At 41.9% G+C, this 23,729-nt stretch overlaps 1 protein-coding gene across 1 annotated transcript in view; it reads right to left on the bottom strand.

Moving 5' to 3' along the window:
* The window catches only part of LOC132819527 (synaptosomal-associated protein 25), a 128,974-nt gene that overhangs the window by 25,409 nt on the left and 79,836 nt on the right, over nucleotides 1–23,729 (bottom strand). The window contains exon 4 of the mRNA XM_060831083.1: nucleotides 1,226–1,274. Coding sequence (XP_060687066.1) covers nucleotides 1,226–1,274 — 49 coding nt within the window. The remainder of the gene's footprint in view (nucleotides 1–1,225; nucleotides 1,275–23,729) is intronic.

Raw genomic sequence — 23,729 nt, 5'->3', positions numbered from 1 at the left:
GGTTGGGATATCTGGTCCGCAAGGATGGGTTGCACCGAAGGGTCTGTTTCCGTGCTGTATATCTCTATGACTCTATGACAAATAACAATTATTTGAGCACACTCTGATGAGTACATGGACAGCTGGTTAGCTCCTCCCAGGAGGACCCCCTAATATACAGATGAATGGAAATTATTTCATAGCATCCCTACAGAGTGGAACAGGCCCATCAAGTCGACATCAACTCTCCAAAAGAGCACCCCACCCAGACTCACCCCCCTACTCTATCCCTGTAACCCTGCATTTCCCATGGCTAACCTACACATTCATGGACACCATGGGCAATTTAACAGGGGCAACCCAGCTAACCTGCACATCTTTGGACTGTGGGAGGAAACTGGAGCACATGGAGAAAACCCTCACAGATACAGGGAGAATGTGCAAACTGCATAAAGACAGTTGCCCGAGGCTAGAATTGAACCTATGTCCCTGGCACTGTGAGGCAGCAATGCTAACCGCTGAGCTACTATGCCAACCCTAAAATTATCTTGTGATGTCAATTAATCCTTTCAGGTACTAACTCTATGATTATGTATAACGGACAATTTCATTTATACCATTTTACATCCTTTTTTTTAAACTGCTCCATCTCACAAACATCTGCAGGAGGAGAAAGTGAAGACTGCAGATGCTGGAGATCAGAGTTTGAAAAGTATGGCACTGGAAAACTGCAGCAGGTCAGGCAGCATCCGAGGAGCAGGAGAGTCGATGTTATAAGCCTGATGAAAGGCTTATGCCCGAAACGTCGACATTCCTGCTCCTCAGATGCTGCCTGACCTGCTGTGCTTATTAGATTAGATTACTTACAGTGTGGAAACAGGCCCTTCGGCCCAACAAGTCCACACCGACCCGTCGAAGCGCAACCCACCCATACCCTGCATTTACCCCTTACCTAACACTACGGGCAATTTAGCATGGCCAATTCACCTGACCCGCACATCTTTGGACTGTGGGAGGAAACCGGAGCACCCAGAGGAAACCCACGCAGACATGGGGAGAACATGCAACATTATCCAGTGCCACACTTTTCAAAACATCTGTAGTACCCTGTAGTACACTCTCAAGTAGCCCAGCATGGTGAGAAAAAGTATGCTTTACTAATTTCAATAGAGTTCAAAACAAAACATTTCAAATTGCCCATTTTAGAACAACACACATTTAAACATTGAAATGTTTAAAAACATACCTCCTTGTTCATCCAGCATGACCAAAGTTCTGATGCCAGCATCCTTGCTCTGTTTTTTTAAAAATAGTTGGAACAGGGTGGAGGAAAAGGGAAGAACGAAAAAGAAAATCAGCAAGTTAACAAAAAAGTTTCAGAATTCTAAAGGTTCAGAAGAACTAAAAGGTTAAAACCAGAGTCTGATGTAAGCACTGGAATTAATGATGTTATTTGGTATTTAATCTCACTGCTTTGTTATTTAACAACAGGAAATTGTCTCCTGGAGGCTGAAAGAGCTTTGTGGAGAAATTGTTCTGATTATGACTTCATAATTGTTTTATCAAACTTACACAGTATGAAGAAATGACTAAGCAACAATTTCTGCTCATATCTATTATAAAAACCTCCACGAGAATCAATCTTATGGATAATAAGATGGATTTGATTTTGAAAGATAAGCCAAAGAAAAGCTAAGCAATTTATGCTCATGGAGTGCAGCACTGATCTATACATATAATATGACATTTGTCATATACAAGGCTATTACACTGCAACACAATCCACATCATAGTCATAGAGATGTACAGCATGGAAACAGACCCTTCGGTCCAACCAGTCCATGCCGACCAGATATCCCAACCCAATCTAGTCCCACCTGCCAGCATCCGGCCCATATCCCTTCACCCTTCCTATTCATACACCCATCCAAATGTCTCTTAAATGTTGCAATTGTAGTAGGCTCAGCCACTTCCTCTGGCAGCTCATTCCATACACGTACCACCCTCTGCGTGAAAAAGTTGCCCCTTAGGTCTCTTTTATGTCTTTCCCCTCTCACCCTAAACCTATGCCCTCTCATTGTGGGCTCCCCCACTTCAGGGAAAAGACTTTGTCTATTTATGCTATCCATGCCCCTCATGATTTTACAAACCTGTATAAGGTCACCCCTCAGCCTCAGACATTTCAGGGAAAACAGCCCCAGTCTGTTCAGCCTCTCCCTATAGCTCAAATCCTCCAACCCTGGCAACATCCTTGTAAATCTTTTCTGAACCCTTCCAAGTTTCACATCATCCTTCCAATAGGAAGGAGACCAGAATTGCATGCAATATTCCAACAGTGGCATCACCAATGTCCTGCACAGCTGCAACATGACCTCCCAACTCCTGTACTCAGTATTCTGACCAATAAAGGAAAGCATACCAAACACCTTCTTCACTATCCTATCTACCTGCGATTCCACTTTCAAGGAGCTATGAAACTGCACTCCAAGGTCTCTTTGTTCAACAACACTCCCTAGGACCTTGCCATTAAGTGTATAAGTCCTAAGATTTGCTTTCCCAAAATGCAGCAACTTGCATTATCTGAATTCAATTCCATCTGCCACTTCTCAGCCCATTGGCCCATCTGATCAAGATCCCGTTGTAATCTGAGGTAACCTTCTTCGCTGTCCTCTACACCTCCAATTTTGATGTCATCTGTAAACTTACTCATTATACCTCTTATGCTCACATCCAAGTCATTTATATAATAGCTGAAAAAGACCCAGCATCGATCAGTATAACTGAGGGACATCCTGTATCCCAAAGATTTATTTTTGCAAATCTGGCCACAAGTCTCGCATTAAGACACAGCCATTTGCAAAAATCAAAGCAAACAAATAATTAAATGGCTGATTTTACACAACACTGCTTTATATCTGTGTTTTGAAGCCTGAGAACTGTACACACAGGATTAGTCCAGGCTCTGGTGTTCCAGGCTCCAACTATGATCATCTGGCTTCAAGAAATAGATACCGGAGCAGACCATTGGAAAGTGCCCTGATCTCCAATTTAAATGACAGATCTGATTTGGAGGTGCTAGTGTTGGACTGGAGTGTACAACATAGAACATTACAGCGCAGTACAGGCCCTTCGGCCCTCAATGTTGCGCCGCCCTGTCATACCAATCACACAACACCAGTTTGTAGTCCAACAGGTTTATTTGGAAGCACCAAAAGCTAGCGATTCCAAACAAACCTGTTGGACTATAACCTGGTGTTGTACAATTTTTTACTTAACTGACAGATACTTTGAACTACATCCCCACAGAGATCAGAGTTGAAAAGTGTAGCGCTGGAAAAAGCACTGCAGGCTGCACCCAGGGAGCAGGAGAATCAAAAAGGAAACATCCTCATGGCACCCACCCTGTTAAGCCCCCTCTCAGGGTTTAGTATGTTTCAATAAGATCACATCTGAACCTCCTAAACTCCAGTGGGTATAGGCCAAACCTACTCAATCTTTCTTCATAAGACAATCCTTTCATCTAAAGAATAAGCCAATGAAATTGCACTGATTAATTTCTTAAGTAAGTACATCTCTTTTTAAGTTAAGGGTCTAAACCTGTACACTTTACTCAGGCTGCAGTCTCATTAATTGCTTGAACAGTTGCAGCAAGACCTCCCAATTTTTAAACACTGTCCCCCTTGCAATAAAGACCAGCATTCCATTTAGTGTCCTAATTACTTGCTGAAACTGCGTGCTTTTGTGATTCATGTACAGACACCCAGATCCCTCTATACTGCAGCATTCTACAGCCACCCTTCATTTAATTTTCTATTGTTCTGGCCAGAGTGGACAAGATCACATTTTCGCCCATTATTCTGCATTTACTCCTTTTTTGCCAACTCATTTAAACTATCCATCTCCCTTGAAAGAATCTTCATGACTCCCTCAAAACTTGCTTTCCTACCTGTTTCTGCATCACCTGCAAATTTGGCTACAGTATTGTTTCTCTTTTTATTCAAATCAAGAATTAAAAGCATTAAACAGTTGGTTCCCCAGCACTGATCCCTGCAGCACTCCACTAGTTAGTTTGAAATACAAGGATGACCCATTTATCCTGACTCTGTATTTCCTGTTGGTTAGCCAATCCTCTAACCATGTTATAATAACGTCCTCAACATCATGAAGTCAGTAACATTTTATTTGGTACCATGCGAAATGCCTTTTGAAAATATATCTGCTGCTTTCCCTTTGTTCACTCTGTTTGTCAGATCTCAAGAAACTTAATAAGCTTTCCCTTTCACAAACCATGTTGTCACTGCCTGATTGTATTATGATTTTCTAATTGTCCTGCTACTTCTTCCTTAATAATGGGATCCAGCATTCTCCCAACAACGGATGTTAGGCGAACAGGCCTATAATTTCTTGCACTGTCTCCCTCCATTCTTGACAATTACCATTTGAGGTTTTTGAATCTGCCAGGGCTGTTAGAAAATCCTAGGAATGTTGAAAGATTCCAATCAAAGCATACACTCCCTGTAAACTTTGTTTTAAACAGTTTAGTATGAAGGGCACCGGGTTCTGGGGAGCTGCCAGTCTTAGCTTCATTTGTACTGTTTCTCTAGTGATCTAGATTGTTGCACATTCTTCCTTCCCTTTTGTGCCCTGAATTCTATTATTCTTGAAATGTTTTGGTGTCTTCTAGTATGATGACAGATACAAAATACTTGTTCACATTCTCTGCCATTTCCTTGTTTCCCACAATTAATTCCACAGTCTCACCTTCACATTTCTGAGGAATGAACACTTACTTTAGTTACTCTTTCCATTTTTGTACACTTACAGAAGCTTTTACTGTGTAATTTTATATTTCTTGCTCCTATGCTTTGCTAGTTTTTAACATTTTCACAATCTCCTGTTTTGGTACTAATATGTTTTGCAGCAATGTATGTCTTTTCTATCCATTTCATTACATTCCTTCATCATCCATTGATCCTTTCCATAGCAGCTAACTTTTTCAGTGGAATACATCTTTATTAAGAGTTACTTACGATCTCCTCAAATATCTACATTGTTTCTGCATTGTCTTACATTTTCACTATTTTCTCTTTCTACTTTAGTCAACTTTGTCTTCATACTTCTGCAAGTGCTTTTATTAAGTTCAAGCAGACAGATCCAAATGTTTCACACTCAAAGAGAACGTGAATTCTTACATGTTGTGATCACTCTTACCATGTGTACCATTAACTACGAGATCATTACTTAATCCTGTCTCATTACACATAACCAGGTCTATAATACTCCATTTCTGATTGATTTTAGAATGTGTTGTTCTAAGAAACTATCCCAAATATAGTCTGTGAACTCATCCTCCAGACTAATTTTGCCAATTTGAATAATCATAGTGACATTAAGTCTAGAGTCCAACAGCAGAGACAGCCCCTTTAGCTCAAACTAGTCCATGCTGACCAAAGTGTCCATCCACAATAACCCCATGTCCCTACACTTGGCCCATTTCCTTCTAAACCTTTCCTATCCACGTATTTGTCCAAATGCCTTTTAAATATTATTAATGTACCCACCCTAACCACTGTCGCTGGCAGCTCATTCCATGTGTACCACCCTCTGTGTGAAAATGTTGCCCCTCAGGTTCCCTTTTTTTCTTTCCCCCTTACCTCAAACTGATGCCTGCTCGTCCTCAATTCTCCAGCCCTGGGAAAAAGACTGAGTGGCATTCACTCTATCTATGCCTCTCATGAGTGGGGTAGGGGGGCTGCTATAAACCACTTCCATCATTATTTCATTTGCTGTTTCTTATCTGCATCCAAACTGGTTCTATACATGTTCCTTCAATCCAATGCCATTTCTTATGTTTGAACTAATTCATTCTTTATTAACAGAGTTACCCAGCCCTCCTTTTCAGCTCTTTGTGTCCTTCCAAAGTGCAAAATACCTTTGGATATTTAGATCCCAACATATAAAGAGACAAGCAGCTCTTTATATGCACTTAAGTAGCAACCAAACCAATGCTTTCTAGATATTTTCTTAATCACCTTGCAACCATGTCTCTATCATGGTTATCTTATCACACTCAGAATCTTAGAATCGCTACAGTGTGGAAAGAGGTCATTTGGCTCAACAAGTCCACACCGACCCTCCGAAGAGTATCCCTCCCGACCCATTCCCCTGCCCTATTACTTTACATTTCCTCTGATTAGTGCACCTAACCTCCACATCCCAGAACACTACGGGCAATTTAGCTTGGCCAATTCACTTAACCTACACATTTTTGGACTGTGGGAGGAAACTGGAGCACCCAGAGGAAACCCACGCAGACACGGGGAGAATGTGCAAACTCCACACAGACAATCGCCGAGGGAGGAATCAAACCCAGGTCCCTGGCACTGTGAGGCAGCAGTGCTAACCACTGGGCTTCCTATATAACTATTTGTGCTATCAAGTCATCTCCCTTGTTACAAGTGCATTCAGATATTAAAAAAGACTTTAATTTTATCTTTTTCCAAATGCTCCCTATTCTGATTTTATTTGCTGGTACACTACAACAGTAGTTTCTAATTTCTAATTCGCCTGCTCAGAGATGTTATTGTATACCTCTGGTGCTGGTGGGACTTGAACACATGGCCCAAAGGTAGGGATATTTCTACTAGGCCACAAGTACCTCCTTCCTGTTGTACTCTGGTTATCTTTGCCTGCATCACTACAATAATGCCTTTTTTCTAAACTGAACAGATCATTCCTCACTTGAACCTTCCACTATACTCTTACCTACTACTTTGCTAAAAGTCATGGTCTAACCTTTGTTACACAGTTTTCCAGTACACCGGTCCCAGGGCGATACAGATGGTACAGTTCCATACTCCCTCACTATTGGTGCCAGTGTCCCATGAATCAAAACCCACCTCTTCCATGCCAATCTTTGAGCCACACATCCAACTCTCTGATCTTACTTCCTCTATGCCAATTTCATTGTGGTTCAGTAGTGACATGCCGATTATTGCCTATGGAATAACATGGTCTCACCTCTGTGGAGTGTCATAATATGGACCCCAAGGATTGTATTATCATGAGATCTGAGTGTGCATTTCAGTGAACAAGAATTAAAAGGGTAAGTTACAAATAAATTTCCAACACAAAAGTTTAAACCCCAGCTCCAGCTTTGACTATTTGAAGTATTGTTGATATTATCCTGATTACCAATTGGTGAAGGGTGAAACTAGTGCCAATCTTTACTCTGTTTAAATTTATTTACAAAGAGAAACATTTCAACCACCATCATCATATGTCACTAAGCGTCTCTTTATATTTGCTTAAGTAGCAACCAGACCAATGCCTTCTGGATATTTTCCTAATCAAGCTGCTCAGAAATGTGATCATACAGGTAGGGCTTTGACCCAGGCCTCTGGCTCAGAGGTAGGGACACTACCACTGCACCACAAGTTCCCTCCCAACACTCTTGTTCTCTTTTTTTCTAAGTAATTGGTTTAGAGGTGTTATTACAATGCCTCTGGAGCAGGTGGGACTTGAAGCTGGGCCTCCTTGCTCATAAGTAGGGATACTACCACCATGGCACAAAAGCCCCATAATTAATGCTCTCCATCATAATACAATGTAATTGTAAAATTAACCACAATCCATATACAACTAACAATAAAGCTATAAGGGGACAGATCTAACTCAAAGTCAGCTAATTCCCAACGTAAGTATCTCCAAACGTCACCTCATGATCTGATGCATCCAAATGCAGGACACCTATCAGAAAGATGTTGTGAAATCTGAAAGGGTTCAGAAAAGACTGACAAGGATGTTGCCAGTGTTGAAAGATTTGAGCTATAGGGAGAGGTTGAATAGGCTGGGGCTATTTTCCCTGGAGCGTCGGAGGCTGGGGTGTGACCTTATAGAAGTTTACAAAATCATGAGGGGCATGGATAGGGTAAATAGACAAAGTCTTTTCCCTGGGGTCGGCAAGTCCAGAACTAGAGGGCATAGATTTAAGGTGAAGGGGAAAGATATAAAAGAGACCTAAGGGGCAACTTTTTCATACAGAGGATAGTATGTGTATGGAATGAGCTGCCAGAGGATGTGGTGGAGGCTAGTACAATTGCAACATTTAAAGGCATTTGGATGGGTATATGAATAGGAAGGGTTTGGAGGGATATGGGCCGGGTGTTGGCAGGTGGGACTAGATTGGGTTGGGATATCTGGTCGGCATGGACGAGTTGGACCGAACTGTTTCCGTGCTGTACATCTCTATGACTCTATGAGTGCATCGGGTCAAGCAGTTATTGATTGACAAGAGCACCCATTTGTAATTGGCATTTGGCTCTTTAAATGCAGAAATGTGGGTGAGAGCAGACTGGTTGTTGGATCCTGAATGTGAATTTGAGATATCCAAGGGTAGAGTCGGAACTATGCACACTTTAAAATGACCACTGGCTGAAATAATCGCAAAGGCGTTGCAGAAGCATTTCAGTTTATATTTACATCTGCTCCAGGGTGGCCTACAAGAAAATCTCTGGCCCAGTGCAGGCAAGTTAGACAGATTCCTGCTCCAGAATTGTATCACCGTCAAGCTCTCCCCTGTCTGAACACCATGCTCAATACAGACCCCAGATAATCTCCCATTCCTTCATGGTCAATAAGCTGTAATGGAGCATTTGACTCGGAGCAGATTGTGACAGCGTTTAAAAGCCAAACTGAAATGACAGAAGATTAAGGCACAGAAATAACCCGTTCTGTTCACTAAATTTACACAAGTGGTCTTCCCCAATATCTATCCCTCGCCACATCCTGCAATGTTTTGAGCAATTACTTACATCACTTCAAAACTGATCAAATTTGCTTCAATGGTGGTTTGCAGTGATGAGTTCCTGACATCTTAAATGCCCTTAAATACATTTTGTGATTACATTGAATTCCTGCGTTCCCGTGAAAATATTATTTTTTCAATCATTTCCACATCAGATGATTCAAAACGCCAACTAATCTCTTGTGAATGTCTTTAGGGACATTACTACCTCTCCCATAGGATTGCTCAGGGGAATAAACAAGTACACCCATGCAAACTTAACAAAATCAGGCTTGCACACACATTTATAAAATTCAATTTCTGTTGTAGTGTTAAAAACTATGCTGGCATTGAAAAAGAATACTACTGCCTATTGACCTTTCTAAGACCGCTTGCTTCTCTTTATTTAATATACAGGAACCCTTCAGGATTTGGAACAGTTAGTTTTCTTAGTGGCAATTGAATATTGAAGACCTAAATGTTATTAATACATCTCATCATTTTGGCACAGATGACAGACTTGATGGAGCAATGAGCAGTATTTTCAATCGCTTAACATGTTTCATCGAAATAGAATTTGGGAGCATTGATGTTTACTGCTAGAAAACATTATGAAAAAATATTCCTGAACAGATTGAAATCATAAAATCCCTACAGTGTGGAAGCAGGCCATTCGGCCCATCATGTCCACACAGACTTTGCATTTTCCCATGTTTAATTCACCTAGTTTTCACAAACATGGCCAATCCATCTAATCTGCATGCCTTTGGACTGCACAGAATCAAATGGCACATTTTAAGACTTTCATTTAAAAACTTAGAGGGCAATTTTCCTCAGATACCTTTGTCATTAAAGAGCCTCCATGTTAGCCAAGGTTAGTCTTATGCTGAAAAGGCAGTTTGGTGGTTCATGAAAAATGACATAATAAAGAGTTGAAGATTGCATTTGGAATGGTCACCTGGAGATCGTTGAGGATTGATTGCCTTTTTAGTTGCTTGTTAATGCACATGAAGGAGGTTGCCACTTATTTTCTTGGCTAACACTAATGGTAAGGTCTTAGGACCAGGTCATTTAGCCCTTCGAGCCTACTCCACTAATTGACAAGATTGTCGCCAATCTCATTGTGATATCAATTCCAAATCCGGTTCAGTGTTAAACCACCAAGTGGATGGCTCCTGTGATAGTCTCCCTGCCTCTGAGTCAGGGGCTCCTGGGTTAAAGTCCCACCTGCTCCCTGCTGGGCAGGTTAATTTGAACATATCTTAAATCTGCAAGTGCCTATCTTGGTATCTCCTGCTGAGTTCAACTTTGGTAATCAGCAATTAGGATCAAAATTGCATGCTAAAATCAGAAATTCAAGCAGCTATGTCGTATTAGCACCTTTTTTTGGTCTGTTCACACCATTGCACCAAAATAGCCCTCCTAAATTAGCAAGTCCCAATGTCCTTTCTCAATATGATTTTCTGCTTTGAAAACAGGTTTGATTTTCTGTTTTCTTTAATTGTACTTAAAGCCCTGAGTGCTGGAATAGTCCCGGTGTCCCCTGACCTCTCACGAAGGCATCATTATCATTTATGAAATACCAACACTGTAAAAAAAGGCTAAAAATGTACTTTCACAGATGAGATGAACACTGATATTTTGCTTAACTTCATACGTAAAAGCATCCCATTCACACTTCAATCATTCAACAGTTAAGTTTCACCCAGATGCTTTCCTTTATTCCCTTTGTCAAAAGCCTCTTTTAATGCTACACAACTCACATCATTTTAATATACATTCTGTTATGGACCAGACCAAACCCCCTCAAAATATATTAAGAAGATAATCAGGATGCTAACTTGTTCTAATTTTAAAGGAAGACATTGTGCTCCAGATGCAACTCGATTGGTCAAACTACCAGGCTTGAAACAAAACACACTTCATTTATACGGCAATTAAAATACAGACAAAATAAAGCTAAAAGAAGAGGCTTAATTGTAACTCTACCAAAATGCTTAACAAAATACTATATATTTTAATAATTATCTATTCCAGTTCATGGTAACATCCCATGAACACACCATTAACAAAGGCAAATTCAGTAAAATAGATCCTCTCACATGCATTTCTAGCAGCAGCAAGAGAACACCAGCTTTTAACTGCAACAGAGCGAGGAATAAAAGTCTTCACATCCAGCTTCAAGTCCCCAGCAACTGCTACAGAAAGCTACAACTAAAAAAATCCTGGTTCTGCAGGAGCTTGACCCCATCCATTCAGGCTGCGTCTATTGTTTCAACTTTTAAAAATATCCAAGGCCTCACAAAATGTTTATTAGTTTTGGAGCAGACTGCTCAGGATTTCTGTCTCAACCTTTCTTCATTAAAAAAAGGATGAAATGCATCTCTGAAAGCCACAATATCATCTCAATATTTATAGATTTATGTACATATAAAGATTCATCAGTCACAATTTATCACATTTGTTCAAAATTCTTTTCAATTCAATCAATTTAGCTTAATCCCATCTTCAAATCACTTAGCTCATTGTCACAGTTAATCTGATATTATTGCATAGCGAGTACCTCCTACATATTTTTCATGAAAAACAGAATAAACTCTTGAAGAGCTCTGAAGAATCCACCTAAAAAGTTCTCATTTATTGCCATCTTTTGTACCTTGTTAACTATTTTCCTGCCTTTTCTATCTCCTTCCTCTCAGTCTCTGCTAAAGACAAAGCCTCCTTCTGTGGTAATATTTTGATCAGTTGCCAACATCTTGCCCAAAGATATTGTTGTTCATGTGAAAGGAGAAAGTGAGGTCTGCAGATGCTGGAGATCAGAGCTGAAAATGTGTTGCTGGAAAAGCGCAACAGGTCAGGCAGCATCCAAGGAACAGGAGATTCAACGTTTCGGGCATAAGCCCTTCCTGAAGAAGGGCTTATGCCTAAAACGTCAAATCTCCTGTTCCTTGGATGCTGCCTGACCTGCTGCGTTTTTCCAGCAACACATTTTTAGCTCTTGTTCATGTGAAAGCCTAGTATATGTTGGCAGTTGATTGAACCATGAAGGATATCACAGTCTGATAATCTCTTCGCATAAAAAAAAACACAACACATCCACCTCTCCACCTCTAGCAGGGGCCACTGGATGGTGATAAGTAACCTAGACCATATCTGATTTGTCCACTGCTAGCCCAGGGCACTGCCATAATAAAACAAAGAACTGGGAATGCTGGAGATCTGAAACAAACAAAATTAGAAATTGCTGGAGAAACTCAACAGGTCTGGTGGCATCTGGAGAGTGAGAAACATAGTTATCATTTCAAGTCTGGTATGACACTTATTCAGAACTAAAGAATGGTCATTTGACTTGAATTGTAACTCTATTTTCTCTCTATGGATGCTTCCAGACCTACTGAGTTTCTGCAGCAATTTCTGTTTTTGTTTGGTCCAGAGATCTGCCAGTTGTGAAATCGCTACCATTCAGAAAGTTGATTTCAATAAATTATATAGACCAGGTCCTTTATGAAGACTTCAATAAAAGCAAACTACTGTGGATGGTGGAATTCTGAAATAAACATATAACGTGCTGGAGAAACTCAACAGGTCTGGTAGCATCTGTGGAGAGAGAAACAGAGTTAATATTTCGAGTTTAGCATGACACCTCTTCAGAGTGAAAATAGCTGGAGATTGGGGGTTATTATGCTGTTGAGAGAAGGAAGAGGAGCGTGTGGAACAGACAATGAGGGTGACCAGAGCTAACGACAGAGACACTGATAATGGTTTCTCAAGCATTTTCCGTAGTAGTTGTAACAAGGTCAACCAGGTGGACTTCGTAGATTATAAGTTCCCTGACTGGGGCTGTTAATCTGGTCCAATAAAGGAGCCCTGGCTGACAGATATAAACAAGAGTGTTCGAGGTTCTGTTCACTCTGAGAGCTGGCTTTGACAGAGCTGGATAAAGGATTCTCCAAGTGAAAATAAAGAGTGACTTGGTGTTGGTAAACCAGCCTCTGTGAAATTATTTCACTTTCTGTTTTGATTTTAGGCCTGAAATGACTCAGTCACTCTATCATGAGGATTTTTGAGCCTTTGGTAAGTCCAGCTTCTATTGCTGACTAAGTGTTCAACAACAATTAAGTAAAATACATATCAGTTTTATCTTTCTACCTTCAACAGCAACTCCTGAACCTGAGACCTCACCACCGAGAATGACAACAGTGGAAGGCTCATGGTAATGCTATCACTTCCATATTCCCCTCCCAGCTTTACATTAGCCAGACTTAGCCTATACCTTGCTGGACTGACCTCCTACAACTCCCTGTCTAACAGTCCTGTGGAAGCACTTTGACCACATGGACACAATGCCTTCAATAAGAAAGCTAGTATGAGAGGTGACCTTGTTGAACCATGCAAGATTCTCAGAGGACTCGTCAGGGTAGACGTGGAAATGCCATTTCTCCTTTAGGGAGAGTCCAGGACCTAATCTCAGAGTAAGATGTTGCAAGTTTAAGATACAAATGAGGAGGAACTATGGGTGGAGAATAAACTTCAATCTATCCAGCAACACCCACATCATGGAATATTCCCGGTAACATTTGATAGCCTGCAGGATGTGATAATCCTCTAACATAGAAAACAGAAACCAGCGTAGGCCATTCAGCCCATCCAGCCTGCTCTGCCATTCACTGTGACCATGACTGACTGCCCTACTCAGTACAGTACCCAATTCCTGCTTTCTCGCTATGCCCTTTGATTCCTTCAGATCTAAGAACTATATTTAATTCCTTCTAAAAAGCATTCAATGTTTTGGCCACAAATGCTTCCTGTGACAAATTTATTTCATTCATTTTATTTATTTATGGTCTCTAAAAGCATTAACTAGTACCTGACAAAAAAAAAGTGCCTCATTTCATGAAGGATTCAGGGGTGTAAAGTATTCAGTACAGTGTCCATTTCAGAACACATTTTCCAGTCTGGGGAATAAGGTGAACAACGACGTCATTAACTCATTTTTGAAGGAATATATTTATTCTGTGCTGTAAAAAAAAATCACACACGCAGCTGTCTCAAAATATCGGACACATTCTCATTGAGACCATTCACATCCTTTAAAAGATCACAAGGCAGAACTAAGATGAAGACAGCTCAAAAAGCTAGCTGATCTCATCATGACTACTTACGCCCACATCTCCCTCCAGCTGCTTTCCGTAAATGAAGGCACTGTCCTAGAATCATCCTCTCTCCCGGTGGAAACCTATTGTAGCTATTTACCATTCTCTCTCTCCAAAGCACATGATATCTACCCTAAATGTTACTTTCTGAATCCACAACCTCTTGTCAAGCTGCCTGGTACAGCTCCAATTATTGGTTCAGATTTCTTTCCTACTTCCCATTCAGGCTTTTGTCTAATAAGGGGTCCTCTCTGATATATCTTCAAAGGGAAACAATGCAGAGGGCACCCTTTAGAAGGTACATAAAACACTGAGTAGGATATGGAAAGCAAACCTGAAACAATGGCTTAACAATTCACTCCTCATCGCTCTTTCATTTGAATCCAGCTGGTTTACAAATATAATCCTGCATTCTATTTGCTATCTTTACTGTCACCACAAGCTGATTAAACACGATGAGCCTCGGAGTCAACTCACATGACCATGTCCCTTTCAGCGGTTCCCTTGACAGGTTCTAGCCCACCCAGAGAGTGCAGGTGCCTCCCATTTTTACCTTTAGCCTTGCATTTGTCCAAAGCAAATTTAAAGTGGGCCCCAGGTGCAAACCCTATCAAGCTCACTTTTAGTGACGTTACTTTCCCGAAGACAAATCCATTCCCGTCACTGTCCCTCAACCTAGCCCACCTAGTGACTCTGAGCACCTCACATGTAGATGGCTACCCTGGCCCCTTTCCTTGCATTGCTGTAACCAATTGAAATGCAAGTTCAGTGTAAAATCACCATGAAGTGACAGGAATGTTGATTTTCCAAGTGACAGCTGGCCTGTTAGCATACAAACAGATGAGGCTCCTGAGAATCTGTGGAGGCGGTTCACACCCTGCAAGCAATTGTGTGGCTCTTCATCAATTTCTTTAAAGGAACATGCTGGTGAACAAATAGTCATTGCCTATCCCTCAACTTCAAAAAAGATACTGAATCAACCATTAAGAATATTGAAATTGTATTGAGATACCTGAGGGTGGAACACGGTGTGTGGAGAAATGCTTATTTTATATTGCACTTGCTGTAATTGTCAATTTGAAATGTTTTGCCCTCAGGCTACATTCCTGATATGCAAAGTATAACGTAAATATTAAAAATATTACAATTGTATTGAGGGGCACCCAAGAATTAGAACTTGCTGTATGGGGACAAGCTGAATTTTATGGCACCTTCTGCAATTCTCAAGTCATAATATTTTATAATCTATTTTGCATAAATTTTATGAATACAAAATATTTTTGCTCAAAGGATATTCTAGATTCTAAAGCCTTCGAAGCAAGTTGATAAAGAATTCAATCTCTAACAGTGGGCCTTACCTGGAAGTTAGTTTATGCAGTAATTCAATATCACAAAGTCATTAACACGTCTACCATATTATTCCTAGATACTTTCCAATCGACCTGGTCAGAAATATTATTACGTGCCTCTGGAGCCAGTGCGGTTTGAAGCTGGGCCTCCTGCTTCTGAGGTAGGGACTGTACCCTGTATCACGAAGAGGCCTCCAGTTTATTTATCAGATTGTCCGTATTGAAAGGCTCAATGTTAAAATTGTCTCAGTGGTCCTAACACCATGTGGAAATGCAGCGTAAGCTATGGTGCAGAAATTCCAGGATCCTGCGAAAACTACTCTGGACCTCTCACACTTCTCTATAACCATTACTTACGCACAAAACACAGAATGCTAGCATACAGGTGTAGCAGGTAATCAGTAAGGCGAATGGAATGTTGGCCCTTATTTCATGCAGATTGGCATATAAGAGTAGTGACGTCTTATGGCAACTGTACAAGGTATTGTGAGACTGCATCTGGTATATTTGAGCAGTAGGATCCTCTTATTTCAAGAAATATATCATTTTGTGGGAGGCAGTTCAGAGAAGGTTTACTATGTTAATCCCTGGTACGGAGGAAATATCTTTTGAGCAAAGGTTAAACAAATTGGGACAGTACTCCCTGGAGTTTAGAAGAATGGGAGGTGATTTCATTGAGACATATCAGATTCTCAAGGGGCTTGACAGGGTCAATGCTGAGAGGATGTTTCCCATCATGGGAGAGTCTAGGACAAGAGGGTATAGTCTCAGAATAAAGGGGCACCAATCTCAGACTGAAATGAGGTTGAATTTCTTCTCTCAGAGAGTTGAGAGTCTTTGAAACTCCTTGACACAGTAGCTGTTGGAGCAGAGTCCTTGTGTATATTTAAGGTTGAGGGAGATTGATTCTTTATCAGTCGGGGAATCAAAGGTTATGGGGAAAATACAGGAAAGTGGATGTGAGAATGAGAGATCAGCCATGATCCTATTGTATGGTAGACCAGCAAGAGGCTGGGAGAACACAGCAAGCCAGGCAGCGTCAGGAGGTGGAGAAGTCAACGTTTCGAATGTAACTCTTCTTCAGGTCCTGAAATGTTCACTTCTCCACCTCCTGATGCTGCCTGACTTGCTGTGTTCTTCCAGCCTCCTGCTGATCTACCTTGGATTCCAGCTTATTACAGAGGAGGAAGTGCTGGATGTCTTGAAACACATAAAGGTGGATAAATCCCCATGATCTGATCAGGTATACCCTAGAACTCTGTGGAAAGCTAGGGAAGCTGGGCCCTTTGTATCATCGATGGTCACAGGTGAGGTGCCAGAAGATTAGGGTTGGCTAACATGGTACCATTATTTAAGAAATGTGGTAAGGACAAGCCAGGGGACTATAGATTGATGAGCGTGACATCGGGGGTGGGCATGTTGTTAGAAAGACTCCTGAGGGACAGCATTTACACGGATTTGGAAAGGCAAGGACTGATTAGGGATGGTCAACATGGCTTTGCACGTGGGGAAATCATGAGTCACGAATTTGAATGAGTTTTTAAAAAAAGTAACAAAGAGGATTGGTGAGAGCAGAGTGGTGGATGCGATCTATATGGACTTCAGTAAGGCACTGCACAAGGTTCTTCATGAGAGACTGGTTAGCAAGGATAGATCTCGTGGAATACAGGGAGAACTAGCCTTTTGGATACAGAATTGGCTCTAAGGTAGAAGACAGAGGGTGGTGGTGGAGGGTTGTTTTGTCAGACCAGAGGCCTGTGACCAGTGGAGTGCCACAAGGATCGGTGCTGGGTCCACTGCTTTTCATCATTTATATAAATGATTTGGATATGAACATAGAAGGTACAGTTGGTAAGTTTGCAGGTGACACCAAAATTGGAAGTGTAGTGGACAACAAAGAAGGTTACCTCAGATTACAACAGGTTCTTGATCAGATGGGTCAATGGGCTGAGAAGTGGCAGATGGAGTTTAACTTAGATAAATGCGAGGTGCTACATTTTGGGAAAGCAAATCTATATACTTAATGGTAAGGTCCTAGGGAGTGTTACTGAACAAAGAGACCTTGGAGCACAGGTTCATAGCTCCTTGAAAGTAGAGTCACAGGTAAATAGGATAGTGAAGAAGGCGTTTGGTATGCTTTCCTTTATTGGTCAGAGTATTGAGTATAGGAGTTGAGAGGTCATGTTCCGGCTGTACAGGGTGTTGGTTAGGCCACTTTTGGAATATTGCGTGCAATTCTGGTCTCCTTCCGATCGGAAAGATGTTGTGAAACTTGAAAGGGTTCAGAAAAGGTTTACAAGGATGTTGCCAGGGTTGGAGGATTTGAGCTAGAGAGAGAGGCTGAATACGCTGGGGCTGTTTTCCCTGAAGCATTGAAGGCAGAGGGGTGACCTCATAAAGGTTTATAAAATCATGAGGGGCATGGATAGGATAAATAGACAAAGTCTTTTCCCTGGGATGGGGGAGCCAGAACTAGAGGGCATAGGTTTAGGATGAGTGGGGAAAGATGTAAAAGGACCTAAGGGGCAACTTTTTCACGCAGAGGGTGGTGCATGTATGGAGTGAGCTGCCAGAGGAAGTGGTGGAGACTGGTACAATTGCGACAGTTAAAAGGCATCTGGATGGGTATATGAATAGGAAGGGTTTGGAGGGATATGGGCCAAGTGCTGGCAGGTGGGACTAGATTGGGTTGGGATATTTGATCGGCATGGATGAGTTGGACCAAGGGGTCTGTTTCCGTGCTGTACATCTCTATGATTCTATGACTCTATCTGCAGTTTTTTTTGTCCGTCATCCTATTGTATGGCAGAGCAGGCTTGAGGGGTCAAATGGCCTAGTTCCTATTTCTTATCATCTTATTAGCACGCCCTTTGTGTTTTGTCCTGTGACATCTGTAATCACTAATCTCCCTTGCCCTCTAACTTTCCCTAGACCTTCCCATTTTTCCACCTCTCCTCCCCACCTTGTTCCACAGTGTGAAGTATACACTTTCCCAACTTCCTCTTCAGTTCTAAAGGCAAGTCACATTGGATTCAAAACATTAACACTGTTTCCCTCACTCAAAACTGTTTCCAGATGCCGCCAGACTTGCTGAGTTTCTCTAGCGCTGTTTGTTCTTGTTTAATCTTGCATATTCTATACCCGGCTTGCACAATATTATGCATAGGGTTCTTGTAATAAGACATATGGTCTCATTCTCTTAAATGTGAAATTCCTGCATCCTCCAGTATAGAAGGTCCCATATTTACAATGTATATTCATGATGTTGATAAGGGAAATAAATCAAAGTTACAGATGACACAGAGCTGGGTGGGAGGATGAACTGTGAGGAGGATGCAGAGATGCTTCAGTGTGATGCGGCCAAGCTGACCGTGTGGGCAAGTGCATGACAAATGAAGCATAATGTGGATAAATGAGAGGTTATCCACTTTGGTGGCAAAAAGAGAAAGGTAGATTATAACCTGAATGGTGACAGATTGGGAAACGGGGAGATGTAATGAGACCTGGACATATGAGACTCATACAGCAGTCACTGGAAGTACACATGCAGCTGCAACCAATAGTGAAAAAAAACAAATGGTATATTGGCCTTCATAGCAAGGAGATTCGAGTACAGAAGTAGGGATGTCTTGCTGCAATTGTACAGGGCCTTGGTGAGACCACAACTAGAACACCACATGCAATTTTGGTCTCCTTACCTGAGGAGGAATGTTCTGGCTCTGGAGGGAGTACAACAAAGTTTTATAAGATTGATTCTTGGCAGGACTGATGTGTGAAAAGAGACTGGATCCAGTTAGGATTATATTCATTGACATTTAGAAGAATGAGGTGGATCTCATTGAAACATATAAAATTATAAAAGGATTAAGATAAATGCAAGAAAGATGTTGCCTATGACTGACGTGTCCAGAATTATTTAGGACTAAGACGAGGAGACATTTCTTCACCCAGAGAATAGTCAGCCGACAGAATTCTCTGGCACAGAAAGTAGTAAGACAAAAACAATGAATGTTTTCAAGAAGGAATTAGATGTAGACCTTAGGGACCGAATGTTATGCGGAGAAAGCAGGAAGAGGATACTGAGTTGGGCTATCTATGAATGGTGGAGTCGGCTTCAAGGGTCAACTCCTCCTGTTCCAATATTCTATTCTTCTATGTTAATCTTGTACTGTGTGACACCAAGTTAAGAAGTTTCCTAAATGGAGGTGTTGGACCTAAGATAACTGTTTTTTTAACATCGGTTCAAAAAGGCAGCAGGATTGAGACTGCTCTCACTCTTCATTCTCCTCCTTTGTTTTCTAATTCCTCCATTGCTTCAGCCCTCCCAATCTCCCCGTAACGTCTGGGAACTTCCATGATCTCTACACTGCTTACACTCTGCCTTCTTGAGCATTCCAAATCTGAAAGATGGTGCCATTGGCCCCCATGTCTTCAGTTGTGTCTGCTCCAAACACTAGAATTCCCTCGCTAACATCTCTACCTCTTGACCGCACTTTCCTCTTTCAAAGCACTCTTAAAGTCCACCCCTTTGATTCAGCTTTTGGTGATCTGACCTATTGTCACCTCGTAGCTCAGTGTCATGATTTGCTTCACAGCACACCTGTGGAGCTCCTGGAGATGCATCATGAACTTAAAGATGCTATTTAAATTTAAATTGTTATTGTAAATGTTGGGGTTACAGTTTCTGAAACTGGCGAGATTTGAGGACTGCTGGAATATTAAAAATGTTTAAAGAGATAAGGGACACAGGCAATAGTTACCGTCATTAACTAGGCAAGTGAGTAACTGATGATTGTGACTTAAATTATGGATAAAACACCACTGAAAAATAGATAATCTTTTGTTGTTTCCCTTGCTTTCCCTTGAATTAAATTGCTTGAGGGAAAATCAGGCTGGTTTCTTCACAGGCATGCACTCAGAGTGAGTTGATATTCTGACACTTGCCACACCCAGACAATCTGTTCAGGAAACTCTTCCCAGTACATGAGATTTCTAATTTTAGCTACAAAACATTTGACAGTGCTAACATGTTCCTTATTTGCAATAGGAAAATAGGCAAGTGGTTTCTTTGTTAATGTTGGATTATAGGAACAGTTCTATTTCAACAACTGACTGCCCTTTGACAATGTTAAGTTAAACCAGAGGCAGTGAGATGTCAGAGAGGGCAGGATTCAAATGCAAAGGATGGCTCCAAATCAATGAGGTTGATGCTTGTCTGACTGACAGTCACTCGAAGTGTCAACGTCTGATGAGTTTGGAGTCACGGAATCGAACACCCAACTTTCTAAATAAGACGTTTTAATGTCAGGGTGTGATCAGATTAATAACATGCCACCACTTCCTTATGTACACTATCATTTTTATATCAACTTTCAGTTCAAAGGCAATCAAGGGTGAGAATCTGAAGCCATTAGCAGCAATTAAGCTTCACTCAAGCATAAGTGCAGCACGGTGGCTCGGTGGTTAGCACTGTCTCACAGCTCCAGGGACCAGGTTCAATTCCATCCTCGGGAGAGTGTCTGCATGGAGTTTGCACATTCTCCCGTCTCTGTGTTGGTTTCCTCCGGGTGCTCCGGTTTCCTCCCACAATCCAAAAATGTGCAGGTCAGGGTGGATTGGCCATGCTAAATTGCCCAATAGTGTTAGGTGCATTAGTCAGAGGGAAATGGGTGCGTTACTCTTCGCAGGGTGAGTGTGCACTTGTTGGGCCAAATGGCCTGTTTTCACACTGTAGGGAATCTAATCTAATCAATAAGTCAGCTTCCATTGCTAGGCTGGAGCCTAATTGAAGGGCTTTTGCCCGAAACGTCGATTTCGCTGCTCCTTGGATGCTGCCTGAACTGCTGTGCTCTTCCAGCACCACTGATCCAGAATCTGGTTTCCAGCATCTGCAGTCATTGTTTTTACCTGGAGCCTAATTGTCCTAGCAAAAATAAATATATTATCATACAGGACACAGGGTTGTTCTCACATGAGTGAGAGAAGTGGAGGTGATGGGGGTGACTGGTGATTGCTTTAACCTGCGGTAAAGGGAGAGTTTGAGAAGGAAGGGCCCTTCATGGGAATCGCAGACAATGCAGGAATTAAACCTGTGCTGTTGCCATCAATTTGCATAACAAATCAGCCATCCAGCCAACTGAGCTCACTGACCCTCCTAGGTAGAGCACTGTGTAGACCTGTACTTGGGATGTCAGCCCTCTAACATTGCCCTGGAGACTCCAGGAATTAAGGACAGATTGCCAGGTTATTGCCCGGAGCAATCCCAGAGGAAAGTCATCGCAGAACTCAAACTCATTGAGTTTTTAAAATGTCTTTGAGCATCTTACTTGCTACACATTAACAAAAGCAAAACTGGGGAGAAGGTGGCGTGGTGGTACCATCACTGGTTGTCAAGAGATTCAGACTAATGCTCTGGAGGTATGGGCTTAATATGTTAGCTGATGTAATTTGTAATCAATGTATACATCTGAAGTTGCTAGCCAGTTTCAATAATGGTGACCATGACAACTGTGATTGATAGTTGTTTAAAATTACCATCTTATTTACTAATGTCCTTCAGGGAGAGAAATCTGCTGTTCTTACCCAGTCTGGCCAGACGTGACTCTGGACCCACAGTCATGTGGTTGACTCTATATTGCCCTTTGAAATTGTCCAGAGAGCCACCCATTTGTACAAAACTGCTACAGATGCCAGATGACAACGCCCATATTACATGGGGTCAGCAGGCAAATTTGCTTTTGAAATCTCCAATTCATCCAGGAAATTTCACTCACAAGGGTGCATACTATGGAAAAGTCACCCCCATGAATAGCATGGAAAGGAATGGTGAGGAGCGGTGTCTCTAATGATGGGGAGTTGTTTCCATGCTTGCTGCCAATGATCAGCACTTTGTTGTGACTACACCAGTCCGTGGAAGGTGCATTTAGGATGATGGCCTTTTGTATGTAGAAGTGTTGAAAAATGTAGCGCTGGAAAAGCACAGCAGCTCAGGCGGCATCTGAAGACCAGGAGAATCCTATTCTCCTGCTCCTTGGCTCCTGCCTGACTGGCCATGCTTTCCCAGCGCCACACTTACCGACTCTGATCTCCAACATCTGCAGTCCTCACTTTCTCCTGTGTGTAGAAGTCTGTCACAATTATTTTGTGAAAAGAATTATTGTTAACTTCAACATGTCGCCCTGTGCCAAGTTAATTATTGTGTCAGCTAGGAAATTGATGCTTTCCTTACATATTCTGTCTGTAGGTTTAATGAAGTTGATATTGAGGATATTCATGAATTATTCTAATTCTGCTTCTATATGGGTACAATACAAATATAGAACATAATTTTATATGTGACTGCATCAACTAATAAAGGGATCAGTAAGCATTAAGAAACAGCTCTGGAAAACCAAAAGATAACCTTTAAAAATCAACAACTATCTCTTGAGAGGTTCTGAGAATTACACACTATGTTGGATCTTGCCACATTAGCCAAAACAGTTCCGGAAGACACTTGCTGAAAGCCAGTACAGAATTGGCCATGCCAATGATACTCAAATCCCATTAAAAAAAACTACAATCACGGAATTCCTACAGTGTGGAAGCAGGCCATCCAGGTCCACACCAACCCTCCAAAGAACATCCCATTCAGACCCACAGCATTCCTGCATTTCCCCTGTCTCACCCACTTAGCCTGCACATCTCTGTACACTACGGGGCAATTTAACACAGCCAATCCACCCTAACCTGCACATCTTTGGACTGTCAGAGGAAACCCATGCTGATGCGGGGAGAATGTGCAAACTCCAGACTGGAGGGTGGAATTGAACCTGGGTCCCTGGTGCTGTGAGGCAGCAGTGCTGACCACTGAGCTACCATACCACCCCTAGAGACAGGACAAAAGATTGAGAAGCAGTGAGGAACTAATCAACCCTGGAAATGGTGTGATCGTTAGATTCTCCATTTTCTGGGAAACCCAGGGCATTATTCATTTAGGCTCCAGCTCTGTTTGCCTGAGCAGAATTTCCTACACTGTTTGGAGAAGCCATAAGCTTTAACACAGCAGTGCACTTGTTGCTAGAGGCTTCATCCTCTAAAGAGGATGCAGGAAATGCAATAACTACCTTACTGTCGCAACAAATCCTCTGCCCCTCCTTAACCCCAAGGAGGATTCCTTTTCCCTCCGTTGGCTCCTTGACTCACCTCCTGATGTTCCAAAGCTTGTCTATCATCTGCAAGGCACATGTCAGGAGTGTGATAGAATACTCCCTGCTTGTCAGGATGGGTGTAACTCCAACAACAATCTAGAAGCCTGACAACATCCAGAAACAAAGCAGCCCTCACTGGATTGGCACCACATCCACAAGCTCCCATTCCCTCCAACAGTGGCACTCAATAACGGCAGTGTGAACCATCCTCAAGATGCATTGGGGAAATTCACCAAAGAGTCTTAGACCGTGCCTCCCCAACTCATGACCAATT

This window comes from Hemiscyllium ocellatum, chromosome 10 (genome assembly GCF_020745735.1).
Source record: "Hemiscyllium ocellatum isolate sHemOce1 chromosome 10, sHemOce1.pat.X.cur, whole genome shotgun sequence".
In the NCBI taxonomy this organism is placed as follows: domain Eukaryota; kingdom Metazoa; phylum Chordata; class Chondrichthyes; order Orectolobiformes; family Hemiscylliidae; genus Hemiscyllium; species Hemiscyllium ocellatum.
The sequence above is the reverse complement of the archived record's forward strand: the minus strand, read 5'-3'. Positions and strand labels throughout refer to the sequence as shown.